At 40.3% G+C, this 21,041-nt stretch overlaps 2 protein-coding genes across 9 annotated transcripts in view; both read left to right on the top strand.

The window, feature by feature from the left end:
* The window catches only part of SGK2 (serum/glucocorticoid regulated kinase 2), a 37,197-nt gene extending 34,296 nt beyond the window's left edge, over positions 1-2,901 (top strand). For 4 of the 7 annotated variants that reach the window (XM_035121832.2, XM_035121830.2, XM_035121833.2 and 1 more), the window contains one exon: positions 795-2,900. In XM_035121832.2, the coding sequence (XP_034977723.1) occupies positions 795-947 (153 nt within the window). In that variant the 3' untranslated portion in view covers positions 948-2,900. Of the gene's footprint in view, positions 1-794 lie in introns of all 7 variants that reach the window. The other 3 variants (XM_035121835.2, XM_035121834.2, XM_035121836.2) reach the window with 1 other exon arrangement.
* Positions 2,902-4,298: 1,397 nt separating this feature from the next.
* IFT52 (intraflagellar transport 52) lies at positions 4,299-20,288 on the top strand. Of its 2 annotated transcripts, XM_035121829.2 has the most exons (14): positions 4,299-4,445; positions 6,212-6,336; positions 7,139-7,226; positions 8,322-8,451; positions 9,418-9,493; positions 9,605-9,676; positions 10,506-10,632; positions 11,836-11,922; positions 14,000-14,068; positions 14,873-15,027; positions 16,053-16,140; positions 18,593-18,701; positions 19,182-19,327; positions 20,067-20,288. In XM_035121829.2, exons 1-14 carry the CDS (start codon positions 4,428-4,430, stop codon positions 20,112-20,114), a joined length of 1,338 nt encoding a protein of 445 aa, XP_034977720.1. In that variant the 5' UTR covers positions 4,299-4,427; the 3' UTR covers positions 20,115-20,288. The 2 variants fall into 2 exon arrangements, with proteins under 2 accessions (XP_034977720.1, XP_060133247.1); XM_060277264.1 differs by lacking the exons at positions 4,299-4,445; positions 6,212-6,336; positions 7,139-7,226; ... (1 more) ...; positions 9,418-9,493; positions 10,506-10,632 and having other exon boundaries at positions 9,604-9,676.
* Positions 20,289-21,041: the final 753 nt, after the last annotated feature.

Raw genomic sequence — 21,041 nt, forward strand, 5'->3', positions numbered from 1 at the left:
CAGGAATCAGAGCTAAGCTTGCAATATGTTGGCCAAGTCCAAGCATCATACCCATGTGTCTTTTGTTGGGGTTGCATAGTATCATTTGCCTCTCAACCAGGGTTGGAAATGCTATCCAGTTCTAGTTTAGAAGAACCCTAGTTTGCTCAGGTTTGCCATAACAAACCTGGGTTTGTTATGGGTATCTTTAGCTGGGTATGTTTAGCCTGGAGAAGAGAAGGTTAAGGGGTGACATGATATCCATGTTCTAATATATAAAAGGATGTCATATAGAGGAGGGAGAAATGTTGTTTTCTGCTGCTCCAGAGAAGCGGACAAGGAGCAATGGATTCAAACTACAAGAAAGAAGATTCCACCTAAACATTAGGAAGAACTTCCTGACAGTAAGAGCTGTTCGGCAGTGGAATTTGCTACCAAGGAGTGTGGTGGAGTCTCCTTCTTTGGAGGTCTTTAAGCAGAGGCTTGACAGGCATATGTCAAGAATGCTTTGATGGTGTTTCCTGCTCGTCAGAGGGTTGGACTGGATGGCCCTTGTGGTCTCTTCCAACTCTACGATTCTATGATTCTATGAATTGTCCTTGTGTCCTGTCTGTGGGCTTTTAGCAGGTATCTGGTTGGCCAAAGTGGAAAATACAATGCTGGACTTGACGGGCCTTTGGTCTGATCCAGCAGGGATCTACCTATATTTCCATCTCCTCTGTCATTGATAATAATAAAATCAGTATTAGTATTGCTGTCATAAGATGAGGCTTGCAGAATAGAGGGGAAAAAATAACTTGCTGTTCCTTTTCAAGGCTGGTCCTGCTGATCTACGGCATTTTGACCCAGAATTTACTCAGGAAGCGGTCTCCAGCTCCATCATCCGTACCCCCGACTTTGCTACCAGTAGTTGCAGTGCAACGGATGCTTTTCTGGGATTTTCTTATGCACCAAATGATGAAGACTAAAGCAACCTATGTCAACAAGGCTTGAGAAACCCAGTTTTTGCTCTCCATTTAAACAGAGAGGAAGCCACTACCCTCTGACTAATCTTCTAACTGGAACAGAACCAAGCTTTCCTTCCATGACATATAAGACCTCATAATGTGAATGCTCCTCTGAAGGAGGAAATGTTGATTATTCTAGCTAGAATTGTTTTATTTGTACCAACTTGAACACATTTAATGATACAATCTTGTGCCAAAATTGATGTCCTCTTATGAGAATGCAGGCTAACCCCTATTTGAATTGCCACCCAAGGTATTCTGGTTAACCAGCTGCTCTGGGCTCAGTGGGTTTATAGTAGGTACACTACCTGTTCAGATATTTTGTCACCTTAGTTTGTGGTTCACCTCAATTGGGTCCACGGTCTGGCTACATACTCTTAGGGAGTAGCCAATGTAGTTCATATGTTGTTTGACTACAGTTCCCATTATTTCCAAGCTTTGGACATGTGAGCAGGGGCTGATGGGAGTTGTAGTCCAACAACACTGGCTGCTACAGGGGATTCTTAGAAAAGAGCTTTGGGATTACCCAGAGAATCCAGGAATCACCTCCCCAATTCCTTGTAGCTGGTCCTTTTACAACTTTTGCACAGAACTGTGTATTTCCAAATTGATTGCGTCTGGAGCTTTCTTTCTTTCTTTTCAGTATTATGAACCACAGGTGATGCCACCTACAATTTGCATGAGTGTTTCTTTTCACAGCTGAAAGCATTGCTCTCCAGCTAAATAGCACCGATGGGAGCAGCTCTATTGTACCACACCTCTACTAGATATAGTGATTTGTGATTTTAACTTGGAAATGTTGATAGCACACTGCTTACATTTTTAGTAATTGTATTTATTTTCCCCTTATATCTGGAAGGTGTGTAGTGATAAGTATCTGGTCATAACTACCTCTTTACTGCATAGATAAAGAACAGCCAATGGATTTTCTTTTTACAAAGATAAAGTAAAGAAAAATATAGGTCTGTTTTTAAAAAGACCTGCCTTTTAAGAACTCCTGAGCAGAGATGAATTGTACCAGGGTGTGATCTTTTATTTACAAAACTGAGAGCTGGTGCAGCTATAGCTGCCACAGGGAGTAGTGTCATTATCCTCATTTTATACAAAATTGTTACCTGTCCCAGGGTGTTTTTATGGAACCCCTTAATCATTGATCTCTTAGTCAAAATCATTTAAAATTATATGTTCTTCTTATGCTGGTAAGGGATACAAAACATGGATATAAAGGTATTGGATTAAGGAACAAAGCAGGCTGATTCTACAAATAAATTTCCCGTTACCAGCTAAAGGTAAAACACATCCACCCTGATGAATTATGAAGGTGGGATGTGTTGAGGTGACTAGAACGGGCTGCCAGTATACATATAAGCACAAGTGTGTGAATGTCATTGCCAACCTGAAATAATGCAGAATGATAATTTTTATTTTGCTATTTAAAACAGCACAAGGATCAATGTGCAAACTTGGGGTGTGGAGAATTCAACTGTGATAATATATACTACAGAAATAACTGCCAGTTTTGGTGCCTTTGTACCTCTTAAAACACCTGCCTTTAAACACAAAGCAAAACACTATGTCCACGTTTAGCTTGAAAAGCATCCACCATCTCTGTGCATTTTAATTTTTTGACACTATGGATGTTTAGCTATGTGTTAAGAAATGTGTGTAGTGTCCAAGCTTGCTGTGGGATTTTCTTTTTGCTTGCTTGCATTTGTTGCCAAGGCTATTGTGGGGGGAAATATAATAGTGCTTGCATGACTGCTCCTCTTTGAGTGTCGTGGATATGCTGATATAACTCCATAATCATGTTGAAAGATCCTTGCATTTTCTCTTATGTTCTCTTCCTAACCCCAGTTTTTATTTTCTTGAATATTTAAGAGTTTAAAAAATAAAATAATATATTTTAAAGCAAACTGTTGCATGACTGATAAAAACACAGTGGGTGTTTTTTATGGTAAATGTTTAGGTGGCTGTGTAAAAAGTAACCATATTTTTCTGTCCTTTTTAATATCTGTCCAAGATCTTAAGTACTAAATGCAAACCAGACAGTAAAGGGAACAACAAGGTTCCTTAATACTCACCATTTAGCTGTGTACACATCAGCCTAGCTAAGTTATCCTTCCCTACACTGGAATTCCAACCCCCCCAACCCACCCTGTTCACAGACTTAATGAATATTTCTGGGAGTCTCAGCAAAGCACTTAATAAACTTTTTTGGCATTCTACAAATTGAAGCACATTGCTTGTTTTAGTAAGCATAGTCTTGCCTTTCTAATGTGACGCATCTGCTTTTTCTTTAACAGCTGCAAAATAATATTTGCATCATTGTATGGAAGCAAACATCACTTCCCTTTCACTCTTAATGCTATCCGATGAAACCCTTAGGAGCACACATCTGACAAACTGACCAATAAATAAATAAATAAATAAATAAATATACAAGTAGGGAAGCAGAATTGTTACTAGTGATAATGAGTTTCACAGGTTAGTTCACCAGCAAAATGCAACGAATGAAAACTAAAGCTATCCTCAGATAGGCTATTCTGGAGTTCAAAAGGTTTCTAAAAAGGGCAACCAAAATTATCAAGGGGGTGGAAGAACTCCCCTATAAGGAAAGTTTGCAGCCTTTGGGACTTTGTAGTTTAGAGAAAAAATGAGTAAGAGGTGAAATTATAGAAATTTATGCACGGCATGGAGAACGTGGATGCAGAAATGTTTTTCTTCCTCTTTCATAATATTGTGTACAGCCCATGAAATTGAATGTCGGGAGATTCAGGACAGCTGAAAGAAAATACTTCATGCAGTGCATAGTTAAACTATGGAGCTATGGTGGTTTGCATATACAATTAGACCGCCATGCATCTGTCTAGCAATGTCTACTAGCCGTGGTGGAGGCAGTATGCTCCTGAACACCAGTTGATGGAAATCACAGCTTTCCCACAAGCACCTGGATGTTGGGCTAGATGGGCTATGTTAAGAAGGTGTTGCTACTCAGCACGAAAGTGGGGAGGGGGGATTAAGATTGCTGGGATTTAGGTCTACCCCTCAAGTCACACTACACATAAACTTTCCACATCCAGTGCCCTCTGCTGTTTCCAGAACAATTCCAAACAAAAACAAAAACAAAAAAACCGTCGCCAAGAGATCTTTTCCCTGCTCCTGCCGCTGCCGACATTAGCGGAGTCCCCTGCATCATCGAGAATGGAAGATTCCACCGCTGAATGAGCCGCTTGTAGCTCAAGGAGACTCTAGGCGGGACTGTGTCGTCATCACGTCGGACGCAACGCGGTTTTCCCTTCCTCTCACCCGCCTCCTGCTTTTGCCGGCGAAGCCGCTTTGGGCGGCTGCGCAGACGGAAAGGGCTCGCGTTGCTAGGGAGGGAGAAGGCCCTTAGTTACCGCGCGTTGCTGCTGCTCCGCGGTTGGAGGGGACGGGGAAAGGATGGTTGCGACCCCGCAGGTAAGTCAACTTTTGTGGTGGTGGAGAAGAGGTGTTTCCCTCTCCCTCGGGGCCATTTATGGAGGCGGAGGTTTATTTCGTAGGTACGAGCCTGGCTCCCCTCACCTTGGGACCTTGTAGAAGTCTGAGCTGGTAAATTTTAGTTGCCTCCCGCCTTTCTGTAGCGAGAAAAACCAGGGTTACAAACCAGGCTTACAAACGGGGGACGGGGCGGGAATTGCATAATCACGAACATAGCAAAAGCAGACAGGAGCAATAAATAGAACACATCCAAAAGCATGCAACCATATTGAAAAATTCCCACATAAATCATAAGAAGAACCAAAACAAATGTATAAAAAATAATAATCAATAGCAGCAACAAAAGCCCCCTCAAACAAACATTACCCCAGTCCAAGAGTCCTCTTAAATTTGATTTTTATATATATATAAAAAAAATAGGATACAGGTACATGGAAACCACCATCAAATCACAGGTCATATTTGCACCTGCAGACTGAATCACACAGAATCAGAGAATTGTAGAGTTGAAAGCAACTCTGGGGATCATCTAGTCCAACCCCCTGCACTTTGTGGTGCAGCACATGGATCCCTATAAACTTGCAATATTTTTATACTGATTCCCCACCCCACCCCACCCAAAAAGCTACTACTGTATTAAAAACATGACGTCTGTAATGTCAACCAACACCAGAAGCATCATGGCACGGTCTGAGGATACAGATGTAATGTGATTTGATGGTGGTTTGAGGGAGTGGTTCAAGAATCTGTAAGGATCTGTGTCCCCTAGGCCTAGATTCAATGGTTAATGCTGTTAATGTGAAGTACTCTGGATACACTGTGTTTTGAGGTGCTGCCTGTGACAAAGAGACGTCATAGTGGTTTTGGTGGCATTCTGTATAAAACCTATGTGAAAAATCTGCCCAATGCCTCAGATCCATGTTTTTGTGCCATGGCTGTGTCAGAAAACACCAGATACATCATGATTTCAGCCTCTGGAGAGGGAGATTCTATAATGGGATTAAGAGAAACCTTTGTAAAAATGCAATTTCAAGCAGATTGTTTTTTTTAATTTGTAGATGCAACTACTACTTGCTTCCAAATCTACTTACTGTATTTCTGTTCTTCAGTGCCAAATCGTACACTTACTGATAGAATTGCCCTCATTTTTCGAACTACAAATGCTTAGGAAATCTCAGTGCTGCAAGCTTGTAATGATTTTATGCCAGTTTATTCACTGCCATAGCTCTCCCAAAAGAGTCCTGGGAATTAGCCCCCGGAGAGGGTTTTGATAGTGTGTAGTATTATAGCTCAAGAACAAGATACCCTGGCCAGGAACCTACTATTTTATTGTCCCAATTGCTGGAACAGAAGTGGGGTTGCTTTGCTTTCTACTAGAACGCTTCGATCCACCAGCTGTAGCCTGGTACAAAAGACATACACTAAGAACCAAACAAAGCTGACACTCATACCACTCAAAAATACACTTGTCACCCCAAGCTTTCTTCATTTTCACTAGCATTCTTTTTGGCAGGTTAGGGTATTTGGAAAGTTGGAAGTAAAAAATCCTTGCAGAGAACCCAGATTTTCTTTCTTTCCACTGTGCTAGAACAATCAATAAAACATAATGTTATTTGGTTAATTGTGGGTATTCATTAATTCTACATTAATCTGGGAAAGGTTCTTAGAATTTATTAATAATGATAGCACTTTTTGCCTTTGCTTTGTTTTTTTTATTTATGTGCCTGTGCTCTTTCATTTTTGAGGTAACTATGGAGGGAGAAGTCCGTAATATAATCGTCTTCAGTGCTTCTAAAAAGGAAATTTTTACTATGAACAATGGTTATAGGATTCTACAAAAAAAGCTTCGAAGCAACTGGAAGATACAGAGGTGAGTGGAGTATGTATTGGGGTTTTTTCCTGATCTGTGTTAGCTTCCTGCATTTTACGGTACTACTGCTGTTTTGAGAGGAGAAGACGAGCGATCTTTTGTTTCTAGACCAGCATTGAAGTTTGATGAAGGCATAAAAATGCTTGAAAGTACCCAGGACAATGGCTGCCCCATAACAGTTAAATTTTTGCTCTCCTTGTATCTTGTACAATATCTGTATATCTGATTCCAGATTTTAAACAAGCTTCTTTTGTTTGTGTGGGCTCCATAGTCCTGCATTCAAGCCTTACCTCAACCACAGCTTTTCTAGATGGGTCTAAGCCCCTGTTCTTTAAAGCATCAGCCCTTCACCTTCATTGTGGGGATAATTGCGCAAGTGAAATGAGGCCTTTAGCTTAATATGCCTATATGCATTTGGTATTAGGTCTTAGTGGTTTGTAATATATCTCCCTTGAACATTTTGATGGTGGAATGAGATCGGGTAATCTGGTTCAGGACATCAGTCTTTATTTTAGGGTTGAATACCTTCTTATTTTTGTAATCATTTTCAAAGTAGAGAAGAAAATTAAAAATACATTATAATGCAACATCTGCCTAGACAATTGAGATATTGACCCAGCATGCATGTCACAGTAAGCCATAGTTCACCCTGAACACCGCTAAGTTGGCTCTTTTCCTCTTCCCTGCTTACACTCGGGGGGGGGGCACAATCAGTGTCTTTGCATTATGTCCAGTCCTGGAATTGTGGTTTGCCAGTGATATCTGTTGCTGGATAACATGTCTTCTATTAATTTGTCCATAGTTTAAAAGATGAAATAACTTCAGAGAAGCTGACTGGAGTAAAACTCTGGATTACATCAGGACCTAGAGAAAAGTTCACAGCTGCTGAAGTATGTAATTGTCTTAAATACCTCAATAACTGTTTACCTGTTTACCTTGCTGATCTTGTCTAGTATTTTGATCCTGTGTACTTCTTCAGGATTCAGTGGTTCTCTTGCATCACATCCTATTGGCCTATTGGATTCATAGAAGCAGAGCAGGATGGTGCACACTCTGGCCATCCTGTTTTGTATGATCTGGGACAGGATTGGTGCCTTGAAAATGTGTCTGAGCCACAGTACTGTACCCTGTATGTATGTTAGGTGGACTGTTTACTGTTTACTAATGGATCACCTAATGCCTTCATGTTGGGATTTTTGCAAAGAGTGCTAGACATAGGGCAGAATTCAGTGTAGCGTTAAGCTTCATGTTCTGTCAGTGCAAGGATTTTTTCTTATGCAGTGGGACATTCTCCTCTCCTCCCCTGTGCACTCCATAAATCTGTTCTAGGCATTCCCCCAGTCCTCTGCAGTAAATCTGGAGACCGCATGCAGAGGGACAATCACAAAATTATTTAGCTGACTGTACAATTCTAACCATGTCTACTCAGAAGTCAGTCCTGTTGGATTCAATGGGGCTTACTTTCAGGTAAGTAGTTTTAGGACTACAGCCTAAATGCAATCCACTAAAGCACTTACTATGAAGTTAAACATGAAGGCCTACTCAGGATTGCTTAGAGCAGATTAATTATGCCATAACTTGTAAAGAGACCTTGAGTATGCACTCATACATGATAAATTTAAAACACATTGGTGGACTCACAGATGAAAAACAAAGAAAAGAAAAGAAAGTGGACTATGGAAGACTAAAGCTAGCCCTGACCTGCTGTATGCCAAACAGCAGGTAGTTTGTTAGCTTAAATACCTATTTGCACTGCTTAAACTTTAACCATCTTTAGGGTTAATTTTCCTTTTGTCTTGTAAGAATAATAAGATGGGGTTTCTTTACCAAAGGGGACTTAGTATTTTGTAAGGATGTGCAAGCTGTGTTGTGTTGCTGTTCTAATTTTCAAGGGTTAAATTGTGCAAAAGCAGGGAAACCTTTCATCCTGGGACTCAAGACTTTGTTGCAAAGGACTCGCATTTTGTGCCTTTTTTCCTTTGCAGTTTGAGGTTCTGAAGAAGTATCTAGAAAGTGGTGGGGATATCCTGGTGATGCTGGGAGAAGGTGGTGAATCTCGATATGACACCAACATCAACTTTTTATTGGAAGAATATGGGATCATGGTTAATAATGGTAATAACTGACCTGAGGACAAGCTTTCTTCTTTAGTCAGTCTTGAGAATGTTCACATATCATATAGTCAGAAACCACAAACAAGTGACCCAATTTACAGAAATTTCAGTGTGCTTTATTTATTTGATATTGCTAGGTCCCAAAAGAGCTAGCGACAGAGTATGATTGTAGCTTTGCCATCTTCCCTTTTCCATGTTTGCTGATTTTGAAAATACTAAGCGAGTGAACAGTACTATGATAAATTACATCCAAGTCTGAGGGATATTTGGTATGGCGGCAGGCCTGCACTCTCTGTGAGCAGTGAGCAAGGTCCACAGGATTTCTCTCTGTTAGGCTCCAAGTAAACATCTCTTGCTGTATCTCTTGCTGCACATTGTTGCGCTGTAACTTTCATTTTCCTTTAAACCATTGCGTGCACTGCACATTCGAATATTCAGCAGCCCCTCCTCTTTGTGGCCTCAGTGCATGGACTGCATTCAGTGGATGCAAGAGCAGAGCAGTGCAAGGGCTTGGGGAAGGTGGATTCATGTGCGATGTAAAACTGCCTTGGCCTAAAGTGAATAGCTTGATGAATTGCTTCTGATACAGCAAAAGAGCCACTGCACCTCTATCTTTCATTGTGACTGTTCCATTTGTACTTTTGCTATGATTGTACATCTGCATCTTCTTATGGGCTGCCACAAGGAAAATATGAGAGATTTGTCAGCTTTTTAAGGCCCATGGGCACATTTGCAAACAGAAACAGTTGTGGGCACCACATGCACACCTCAGCCAGGCACACACTGCAGCCTAGTCAATTGGCTACAATAGAATGCTTCTATTCAGAATGCTTCTAATAAGAAGGTGCTTTGTTGGCAACATCAGCCTTCATATAATTTGACAGAACCAGGATCTAGAATCCATAGCCCACACTTTGCAGCACTGCATCTTACCAGAAAAAAAATATTATTTTTCATTTCTCTTAAGACTCTGTGGTGAGAAATGTGTATTATAAATACTTCCATCCTAAAGAAGCTTTGGTCTCCAATGGAGTTTTAAATCGGTAAGTATTTGATAGTGGATGGTATATGGGTGCATTCACATTTTATTTTGCATAACTTTGCTATATTTTGCAACTACAAATCACGGTTATTTCTTGGTTTCCATCTATAAGGGAAATCAGTAGAGCTGCTGGAAAAACAGTGTCTGGGATAATAGATGAAGACAACAGTGGAAATGATTCACAGTAAGTATCTTCTTTCCATCCATGTTACAGATGCCATGAATGTTCATTCCAAAAAGTTATAATAAAGCATTGTGTGGGAAGTGCTCTTGAAATTTGTAGAATATTCTAAATAATGCCTAAGATTTTGTATTTTGCCTCTTGAAATGCTGCTTAAGGGGAGTTATGCTACAAAATCCAAGGAAGGGAACAGTTTTGCACGATGTTCTAGATATTTTTTTTTTACTATTTATGGACATTTTTTATACATGCTTTAAACATGTCACCACAGAAAGCAAGAAAAACTGGATTTTAATACATTGTAAAGTACAGTCCTTTTAATTACTGGCTTGGATCCACTATTGCAAGGCCTCTTCCACTCACAATGCAATGGAAGAGTGTTGGTTTTAAAAAGTGACACCCAAATCCTGATAAGTTATTGCATTGTCACAAGCTCTTTTTGAAGCACAGGTTCCTTCTCAAGACTTTCTTGTGGCCTGGAGTCTCTAAACTTAAGTCTTTCCCCTTCCTTATTCAGTATGTTGCCTATACTGTATTGTAACCTCTGCTAAATTGTGGTACTGCCCTGGGAAAAGTAGAAGACTTCTGTGAATGCTTGCTGAGCAGTACAAATGCACCTTTCGTCCACTTTTGGTTCTTTGGATCTAAGCCATCACAATTAATTCTAGAGTGTTACAAAGACAAGGTATCTTTTTTTTAAAAGAAAAAAATAATCTTCCAGCAGAAGAACATGAAGGGGTGTGGACAGAGAGAATGGTTGATTGTGTTTGACAGCATTGCAATTCTGTGAAATATAGAAAATGCTTATGACAGTCTTTGTACTATTTTGTAGGGCTCTCACTTTTGTGTATCCATTTGGTGCTACACTTAATGTGATGAAACCAGCAGTGGCTGTTCTGTCCACGGGATCTGTCTGCTTTCCTCTTAATAGACCCATCTTGGCTTTTTATCACTTTAAGGTACATAACTGCATGAGCCATCAAATACTTGTAAAACATGATATTTTGTAACTTTGTTCATAATTTCTGTTACTTGCACATCTTGTGCAACTTTAGCAGGAAAGCATTCAGATAAAAGCTCCTTTACGTTGGAACCTTTGAAAAGAGTTGACCTATAACGGGTGGGGAAGCACATTGAACTGTTATTGCAGTTCCTCCCTGGTTTTATCAGTCATTAGTAATAATAAGTACGCCATTTCTAAAACACTTCTAAGACAAAATGCTGACAGGTGAATAAAACTAAAGATAGGCCCTGCTCTAAATTTACATTATCATACTTTTACTTCATTTTTAGTGTAATTTACCAACTTTAAATAATGTCTGGTAAATATGTTCATTTGAATTTACTTATTTTCTTAGCTTTTCCCAAAATATTTGGAAAAGGGGACAGTATGTTAAGCATTCATACAAATTCAACTGAGATTGATAAAAACAAGATAACTTGACATTTGTACACATAGTTTATCCCAGTTATTAAAGCCATTCCAAACAAGTATGCCTTGCAATCTTTTCTTTATTCTGCCCCAATAGTGTCTGTGCATTCATAATCTGTATGAGCTTTTAATGCCTTCATAGAAACATGTACTATTGAGTGTATGGTGTCCTCAAAACGGAGACTTTCAGTGGACAAATTAATTTTTAGTGTCCCAGCCAATTCTAGGCTGAATCAACAGAAGTATATTGTCTAGAGACAGGGAAGTTATCGTTTGCTCTGTTCTGCCTTGGTAAGACCCGATCAGGAGTACTGTGTCCAGTTCTGGGCACCATGGTATAATAAGGATATTGACAGCTTGGAACGTGTGCAAAAGGATTCTGAAGAAAATGGTAGAATGTCTGTTAGGGCAGAGAAAATTATCCGAAGGAAAATCTAGAATCTGTTCAAGACAAATGAGGTGGAATTCAAAGAGCTACTGTAGTACTGTGCCTCCTATACCAATCCCACACAGCCAATCTAGGAAAATACCATGGTCACCTGTCACATCTGGCTTGTGACGTGTAGGGGACAGAGGGATCTGGCCTATTGGTCAGACCAGATTCCCCAATCCTGCACTAAAGTAATGCAGAATGTTAAAGAGTGTAATATAAAAAGTACATCTGGTAAGATAAAGCATTGATGTACAGTATAAGTTATTAAATGTGTTCTACTGATTTCTTCTTTGATAGAATCAAGGTGGCAAGTTAGCTGTACTAGGATCTTGTCATATGTTCAGTGACCAATATTTGGAAAAAGAAGAAAACAGCAAGATTATGGTGAGCCTCTGTTGTCAACTTCATTGCTAATACTTTAATAATTTATGCCCTCTAATGATCAGTTGACCAGGTTTATTTGAAGCTTAGGAGTTAATCAGCAGAGTGAGCTGTCTTTTCAACCATATCAAGTTGAGGTTTTTGCTACTTACTTCTTTTTGATACTATGGTATGTAGTCTTTTTTGCAATACAGTCGTACCTTGGTTTTCGAACAGCCTAGTTCTTGAACGTTTTGGTTCCTGAATGCTGCAAACCCGGAAGTGACTGTTCCGGTTTGCGAACTATTTTTGGAAGCCAAACGTCCGACAGAGTTTCCGCGGCTTCCAATTGGCTGCAGGAGCTTCCTGCAGCCAATCAGAAGCTGCACTTTGGTTTCCGAACGTTTTGGAAGTTGAACAGACTTCTGGAATGGATTCTGTTCGACTTCCAAGGTATGATTGTAGTCTTTTAGGGCATTGTTGCTAGACCAATCACATTGGACACTGGTTTCTCTTTGTAGTTGCTGTGACTCCACAGCAATATCCTCTCAGCATCAGAACCACTACCATTTACTGGTAGAGTGTGGCGTGAGGAGGCAGCAAGGTTGGGGCTGTACAGACACACTGCAGAACCTAATCCAGTGCTCCGGCTGGTGCGCACGAACAGCCCCACCTTCCCATTAACCTCATTCACTTCCCCTCCCAGTAAGTGGAAACCTCTCAACCTCATTTTGTGACCTGCTCCAATTTAAGTGTGTATAGACTTTGAGCCCTAAACTTTCAAGGAAAACAGTGAGCTAATATGTGACTTAAACATAGAGGGAGAACCATGAAGGGAAGAGATCCGTTAAGAAGAACCTTATTAACAGAATTAATACCCAGTCAGTGGCTGCTACGTTGAAGTCTTTATGCAACCTCATTTTGTTGGGTGCTATAACCTGGAGGCACTAGGGAGATCGGCCACATAAATCATCCCCATTGCATGAAACATTTTCATTATGCTATGAGGAATGTTTGAAATTCTACGTGGGAAGGAGAGTAAACCATGAAACGAACCACTTTACATATTAGGGTCGTTTCATTGAGAAGCCACTGCAGAGACATATCCAAAACTTTGGACATGGGTATTCAATTCAGATTCGCAGAGAAAAGCTCAGATGTAGGTTAAAAAGTGAGGAACAGCAATGGTGAGAATTCTTCTAGAGATACATGCAAAAACGTTGTTTGAAGGGCTTAATCTTGATCCCAGATTTTACATCTATAATTTTCTTTCCTTTAAATTCTTATTATTCCACCTTTACACACACACACACACACAAAATTAAACCAGAAAAAGATGATACTGGATTTGAAGTCAACAAATCAATACAGTGCAGTATACATACAATCAAGAGATTGTAATGCAGAATGTCAGTAGATATGAGAAGTGGTACAGATGTTTTTATAGTTCTGTGATACCAAGTTATACAATGTGTATTTGAAGCTCCTGTGCCTGTATTCAGCATATTCAACACTATTTTAGAATCAGTGGATTTCAAACCATGGTTTCCAGTTCAAAACAAGCCATAGTTCATGTTAACCACAGCTTTTTCAGAGGCATTATCGGAAAATGAAGGCTGCAGGTGCAACTGGAGCCTGCTCAAGTGACACGTCATGCTAGTTGGTCAAGCTAGAGAAATGGGACAGAGCACTCTGCTTCATCAGCCAGACCAGATTCCATACTGGCCATGGAGGAGGTGACAAACTTCTGCAGCCAGTAGTGAAGATGATTGGGCTGGCAAAACAGAACACTCTCTTGCTTTCACTCACCTGGAAGCAGTTCCACTGCATTCACTATAGAGTTCCTGGTTACCAGTGGTGGCAAGGAAAGGGATGCAAGACAGGACTGCTTTAGTGTGACATCAGAATGCAGCCACCACCTCTCTTGCAATCATTTACTCTAAATAATGTTTCCTGCTTCCAGCCAATTTACTTCTATGTAAGTGTGGTTGATTGAATACGCCAAGGAACTTCTGTTGGTTTTTTGTTTTTTGTTTTTGCACTGTTAATATTGATAATTCAAATAATTCCACAATCATAACTGGGCTCTTTGGTTTCTTAGGATGTACTGTTCCAGTGGCTTACAACAAGCGACATCCATTTAAACCAGATTGATGCAGAAGATCCTGAGGTAAGGGGAACTAATTTAATAGTAACATTAGCCTTGTATATCATAAAGTATAGCTGCCAAGTTTGCTGAATTTCTGTTTTTGCCTCTCTTCTTTTTTTGTCCCTGCAAAGAAGGAAGCCTTGATAAACTTAAAGTAGGGGTAGCTGGTGCTGTGCCCTCTAAATGCAGGCTCCAACTTCCATTATCCTTGGACTCCCAACCCACATCAGTCCCACCTCCCAGGTTGGGAGTCCAGTAACATCTAGAGTGGACCCCATTGCCTACTCTTAACTTAAAAACAAAAAGTCGGGTTGTTAATTTCGACACTTGCTCTGTAAAGTTTATTCGGTTCCATCACTGTTTAAATTTCCAATTATCCGAAACTTTAAAATTACTTAACAGTTTGTAGTAATGTGACATTGTGAAGAACATACGGAGATGAAAAAGTAAAGCTCATTTTCTTTCCTATGATGTCTGCCATCAACAAATAGGTTTTACCATGAAAAATAAAGAGGCATCATAACATGTGAATTTAGAAGTACGTACAGAAGATCATTTTATTTGGACCAAATTTATTTAACTGTTGAAGAAGCTTTTAAAATCAGTTTTCTATATCAAGAGATGTATATAAGTGCTCATAACCATGATGGTTAGAAAATCGGCCAAACTAAATTGAAATCTGCACTCTTAAGTGTATTGTTTGTTGGATATATGATTTAAGATGCATTCCTTTTATCATGTAGTTGTTTAGCTCAATGGAAAGGTTCCATTTTTAGTGCGAGCTGTCTCTTTGTTCACAGCAATTTCCATGTGCTTTCCCCCCAGATATCTGATTATACAATGCTTCCAGATATAGCAACCCTGTCAGAGCGGCTGCGAGTTTGCTTGCAGGAGGGAGATGAAAGTCCACGAGACTTCACAACACTTTTTGACATGTCTATTTACCAGCTGGATACCACTGCACTTCCAAAAATCATCAAGTTGGTGACCTCATTTATGTTTCTCAAAACAATGGGTTGAATCCAGATTTTGCTGCCAGCAGCAGGAGTGAAAAGGCAACTTTTATCAGTTTCCCCCATCGCTTTGCACCCTGTGAAACTCTGCTCCAGAGGATGGGGGCTGGGAGAATCAGCAGAAGTCACATTACACATATATACACACCCCTGATCAAAAGTTTCCTGTGCACAGAAGGAGATCTTCTGTTTGCAGACAGCAAAGTCTGGATCCAGCTCAGTGTCTTTTTCTTATTCTTTTTCGTTTAATAGATTTTAGGGCCTATTCATTGCATTTTTTCATTGTTTATAGGCTCTTTGAGGACAGAGTCCTCTCAAGGTGGAGAACAATAACGCAAACATTAAATTACAATAGAAATAAGTTTTGTTAAATACTTTTTAAAAATTTAAAATATACAACAGTAGGCAGCAATATAATATAGGCAATAGAATCAGCAGCAAAGTGCATCAGGTAAAAGCCACTTGAAACAGGTAGGGTTTTTTAAGCCTTTTTGAATGCCAAGACTGAAAGGGCCACTGTGCATCCTTTGGGAGTTACAAAGAACAGGGGCCACTACTGCAAAGACCCTATCCTTGGTGTCCACCAATCTTACCCATCTTAAAGGTGGCACAGAAGCAGAGCTTCTGATGCTGTTGTCTTCAAGGTTCGTATGGGCAGATGCAGTCCTTCATATAACATGGCCTTGAACTGTTCGGAATTTTTAAGGTTCAGTATCAGCACTTTGACTTGAATTTCAATATGTTATGCACCATCAGCAGAAAGGTGGTTAAATGTGGGGTTTTGCCCATGTACACTTTTAGAATTAATAAATATTAAATTAACTATGCCAAAATTATAACTAGGACTAGTCCTAGTTATAATTTTGGCATAGTTAAATTAATATCTATCCTTGACTTATGGTGACAGTAAAAGTTGTTAACACATGACAAAACCCCAAAGCAAAAAACCTTTAGCCAATGCTACAAACTTTACACATTGTTATACGTTGCAGGTCTTATGAGCAGCTGAATGTGAAATACGAACCGCTCCAACTAATTCAGCCTCAGTTTGAAACTCCATTACCTGCACTTCAGCCAGCTGTGAGTAACTGTCCTGGGAGAGGAAGGAATTAAGGTGACAAGCATTTATGAGTAGGGTGAACAGATGAGTCTTGGGTGATTTCAGGGACAGAAGAGGCAACACAGTATATAGTGCAGGGAGAGTTCAAGGCTTATGGGATAGGAAGAGAGGATCAGGCAGGTCATCTTGGTGGAATGACTGAAAGTTACAATGTGTGTTGAAGCAGGTCTATGACTTGTAGGTCAGTGTTTCTTTTTCCAACCGTGGCCCCTTTCGACCTCATTTCCTTCCTGTGGCCCCCTGTCCTACTGGCAGAAATGGTAGCTATTCAGATGTTTTGTTTGTAAATAGAACATGTTTTACACACACACACACACAATACAAAATACATAAAAAATTATACTTTCAGTATTTCTCAATCAATGTGACCCTTGTGTTTGGTGACCAGAAACAAGCTTTTTTTATATCTGGTTCTTTTGCTGCGAGGGATAACTGAAGATCACCTCTGTCCATTGCGTTGAGCCGATTCTGCGGGAGGCTGAGTAACAATTACATGCAGCAACATGCCTCCTTTCACAGTAATACTTGCACGAAGAAACAGCACCCCACACACTAACACTGCTGCAGCCATAGACCTTGCCCATGACAAACCACATGTGGACAGCTTGGTGCATTTAGTGGTAGAGTGCAGAAGTGGGAGGGAGAAGGAAGTGGAAGTGGTGTCGCTGCAAAGTGTGTGTGGCACTCAATCCATTGGGAATCACGGTCACTTCTCTGTTCCCTCTACTTCTCTGTTTTCTATTTTCTTCACTTCTTTGTTGTTGTTTTTCTTTTCTTGCTCACTTTTCTATTTTCTTCACTTTTCACTTCCCCTCTGTGGCTCCCTAGTCTCGGGCCATGGCGTCCCATTTATGCGGTTTCCACTTGTGGACCCCTTGGAATATCTTGGGGTGTCAGAGACTAGACTGAGAATTACAGCTCTGATGAGGAATGGTGGGAAACTCCCCCTCTTCCTGCTCCTGACCAGGATCCTGAAGCTGCCCAGGAACAGTGGAGCAGTATAGATTTAGAGAATTGGTTTGCAGAAGGAAATAGTTCGGAAGACAAAAGCTGGGCAGAGCTGAGTGGGGAACAGTTAGGAGAAGCAGAACAGGAAGAGAGAGAGATAACTGACTTCCCTTCACTGGAAATTGTCCAGCCTCTCTCTCCAAGGGCAAAGAGAGCTGATTGTTGGGATATTTGTACACCGAGCTACTCCAGCAGTGAGGAGTGGTATGGTTTGTGTCTGACTTTACTGTGAGAAAGGAAGTGCTGTGTTATCTCCTTTCTCCCACGTGATGTTTTTATGTTTCTTTACTTTCGCTTCTGGCTCTAGATGTGACTGGAAGCAAGATGCCAAGCTCTGAATTTATACGCTCGGTAGCAGAGCTTTTATTTTGTATATAGCCCTAAATAAAGTAGTTGCAGATCTACTTTATGGCTCTCTTTATCTGTGTGTGCTGTTCTTCACGGACACGGAGGACAGTCACATATCACTGTGCCCACTGGTCTGCTCTTAACCGGTTGTGAGATCAGGTTGCCAGAAGGGGAAGTGATGGGGATGGCTCAGGGCGAAGTGGGAGGAAAACTTATCTGGGTGTACCCTAACTTCGAGAATGGCTGTTTTGTTTTTTGTTTGTGATAATTAAATACTCTTAAACTGGTAAGGGACTCTAATTGCTTTGTTTTTCTGATCCACAGCCAAAGGGGAGGACGGGGGGACGAAGCCATTTCCCCGACACCTGACATGGGAGGGCCCAGGGGCCATATGGCCCCCGGTTGGGAAACACTGTTGTTGTAGGTGACCAAAAGTTTGTTTTTCAAAGGAAGGCAGTAAAAATGAGGAAAGGTTTAACCCAGACATAATGTTCTGCCTGTCATTCCTCTAAGTTAGAAATTCCCTACATGGACAGCCTAACTTAATTTATGTGTCCAGTCCTTGCAGCTAATCACATTTCTCTCAATTCAGGCTATGCCCTGAACACACTCTAACCCAGGCATCCCCAAACTTCGGCCCTCCAGATGTTTTGGACTACAATTCCCATCTTCCCCAACCACTGGTCCTGTTAGCTAAAGATCATGGGAGTTGTAGGCCAAAACATCTGGAGGGCCGCAGTTTGGGGATGCTTGCTCTAACCCTTCCAATATCTGAAATCCTTTGGTTAGGAAACAAGTAATCTGGTGCTTGCTTTCCTCTCACCAAAATGCTTAAGCTGAATGTCACTGATTTTCCTGAAGTAGAAATTGGAAATGTCAGACCTGTATATGTTTTTGAAGGGGCTATAAACAGAATAGTTTACTTTCTGAGGCTTACATGGTATAAACAAGATTAGAACATGTGAGTAGTTTAATTAGAGCTTGCACCAATGCTCCTTTTCTTGGAACAAGTATGGGCAGACTGAGCATGTTAAGTTTTGCCTAATCTCTTACTAGGTTTTTCCACCGGCCTTCAGAGAGCTGCCTCCTCCCAGCCTGGACCTGTTTGATTTGGATGAAACGTTCTCTTCTGAGAAAGCTCGCCTTGCTCAAATAACAAACAAATGTAAGTAGTGCAAACATTTGAACTTGGGATTGCTAAACTATTTGTGGGATGGGCAGGGGAACTTTCTAGATGAAATGCTTTTTAAAAAACATTTTACAGCAGAACTTCTCAGACTTTTTATCTCCAGGGCACACTTTAGAAAGCTGAAAATTACTGAAGTCCTCCATATTATGCATACCTTAATTTTTTTGCAAAATGCATCACATTTTGTTAAGAAAACCAAATCTTTTAAAACTGTTTCCTCCATGCTAATGGAGGTACTCTAGATCAGGATACAGAATCTGTGGCCCTCCAGATGTTATTGGACACCAGTTACCATCAGCCCAGCCCCAACAGTCAAAGATGAAGGATCCTGTGGTCTAGTAATGTGTGGCTGCATATAGGCTCTGCATCCCTTCTCTGCTTGTGGAAACCCATATAAAATATTTAAATGATTTGGCAAATTTTGTGTGTATTATACTACTTTAATGTCCTTATTAGGCACTGAAGATGATCTGGAATTCTATGTCAGAAAATGTGGGGACATCCTAGGGGTAACTAACAAACTACCAAAGGAGCAGCACGATGCCAAACATATCCTGGAGCACATTTTCTTCCAAGTGGTGGAGTTCAAGAAGTTAAATCAGGTAAACTAATGGACATTTTTCTTGAAGCCCTGTCCAATGGAAAGAGATAAAAGCCAGGTTTCTGGGAAAGCAGACTCCTTCCTGATCTCAGTGATCTATAGAGGAGGCACCACATTAAAATTAATAATAAAACAGGACTTAAGCTTTATCTAATTTGCTTTTCAAGTTAATTGAGTATTCTGTTCCAACACCACTTTCAGAAGGAAAAAAAGATGGGTGGAGAGAATGCTTTCTAGCTTTTTTGTGATTCTGTGTGCTCCTTATAGAAAGCAATATTAAATACCTAGTTGATAGTTCAGCATATTGGACTTTATGCTTCCTCCTTCCTTGACTGCCAGACTCCCTCCTTCATTTTAGTGGCAACCCTCGGGCAGTGTTATATGTGCACCAGTGTTAATGCTAACCAGGGCTGCCTAAACCCAGAGTTTGCAATCCCATGTCTAGCTGTGACTACAAACTGTGGTTAGTGGTAACATTTTTGTGGACATCGATAGCTATGCAAATAGGAAGAGGAATTTACATGAGAAGACTGGGGAAGAAGAGTGTGTGAGCCTTCAGGGTGCTCCTAATCTGTTAAACATGGGCAAGATTTTGGGAACATTGTATTTGCCCTGGGCCATAAAGTCCAGGAGCTGAAAACCTTCAAGACCATTTAAATTTGATTTTGGACCCTGAAAGTGCAAAGGAGCCTAGAGTCATTTGTATGTATTGACAAATATCCTTTTTCTTTTCTTTAAAGGAGCACGATATTGATACAAGTGAAGCTGGATTCCAGGGTGGCTTTTGAATATTTGAAACGAAATTTGATGGCACAGGGAAGGATAATAGAACAGCTTCTCTTATTTTGTTGTAATTTTTTGTTGAATAAACTGGCTTGCTTTGCTTCTTCCTGCCATTTTCTCTACCCTATTTTACCTTACAAATATGTAGATAGTCTAAAACGCCGAAGCCAAATGAGGGATTGCCTTATAGGCAGCAATAATTTTGATAATTTCTTATGTATGAAGCATTCCATATTTAATATTTCTATTTATAAACAAATAAATATCACATTTTGTACAACCTAAAATTCTTGTTTCTAGCTGTCACCCTTAAACGCGTCTCTCTGTGTGGATTAATACAGTATGCATGTACAGTGGGGAAGAGGCAGATAATCTAGAAGGCTATACAACAAATAACATATATCTGTATGTGTGGTTTTTCCAACCTCATCTGGGCACTTGCTCCTTTTCAGATCATTAATGTTACTCATCTGCCTTGACAGATGCATGTATTGCTGAGCTGGCAAAACTATAAGAGTTTAGAATACTTAGAAGTAACAGTCAAAGCCATGAGAAATGCATACACTTTTAAGAAATCAAAAGATGTGCATTCCAACCGCTGCATTTTAGCAACATAATGCAGGGCCAATACTAAGACTTGGAAAGCTACAAAGTTGTAAACTGCATCTATAAACACTCAACTTTTAGATATGAATCATACATGGCATCTCACCAGTATGGGTGATTTCCGATCCTCTTTTTTAAAAAAGCCTCTTTCAAAAGGATGCTTTGAATGTGGAATTTTGCTTTGGCAATTTTGGTCAGTCAGGCCTCAGTCCCTCCTCACTTGGAGAGAGAATTGAAAATGTAAGGGTTGTTGTTGTTTAGTCGTTTAGTCGTATCCTAAAACATAAAAGATGACAATAATTGTGTTCTATTACTAAGGCCAATAG

Source organism: Zootoca vivipara, chromosome 7, assembly GCF_963506605.1.
Source record: "Zootoca vivipara chromosome 7, rZooViv1.1, whole genome shotgun sequence".
Lineage (NCBI taxonomy): Eukaryota > Metazoa > Chordata > Lepidosauria > Squamata > Lacertidae > Zootoca > Zootoca vivipara.

Excerpts from the sequence above, each read along its gene's own strand:
- IFT52 (XM_035121829.2), top strand. Across the intron at positions 7,227-8,321 it reads AAAAGTTCACAGCTGCTGAA|TTTGAGGTTCTGAAGAAGTA; the intron begins GTATGTAATTGT and ends TTTCCTTTGCAG. Across the intron at positions 14,069-14,872 it reads TTGATGCAGAAGATCCTGAG|ATATCTGATTATACAATGCT; the intron begins GTAAGGGGAACT and ends CTTTCCCCCCAG.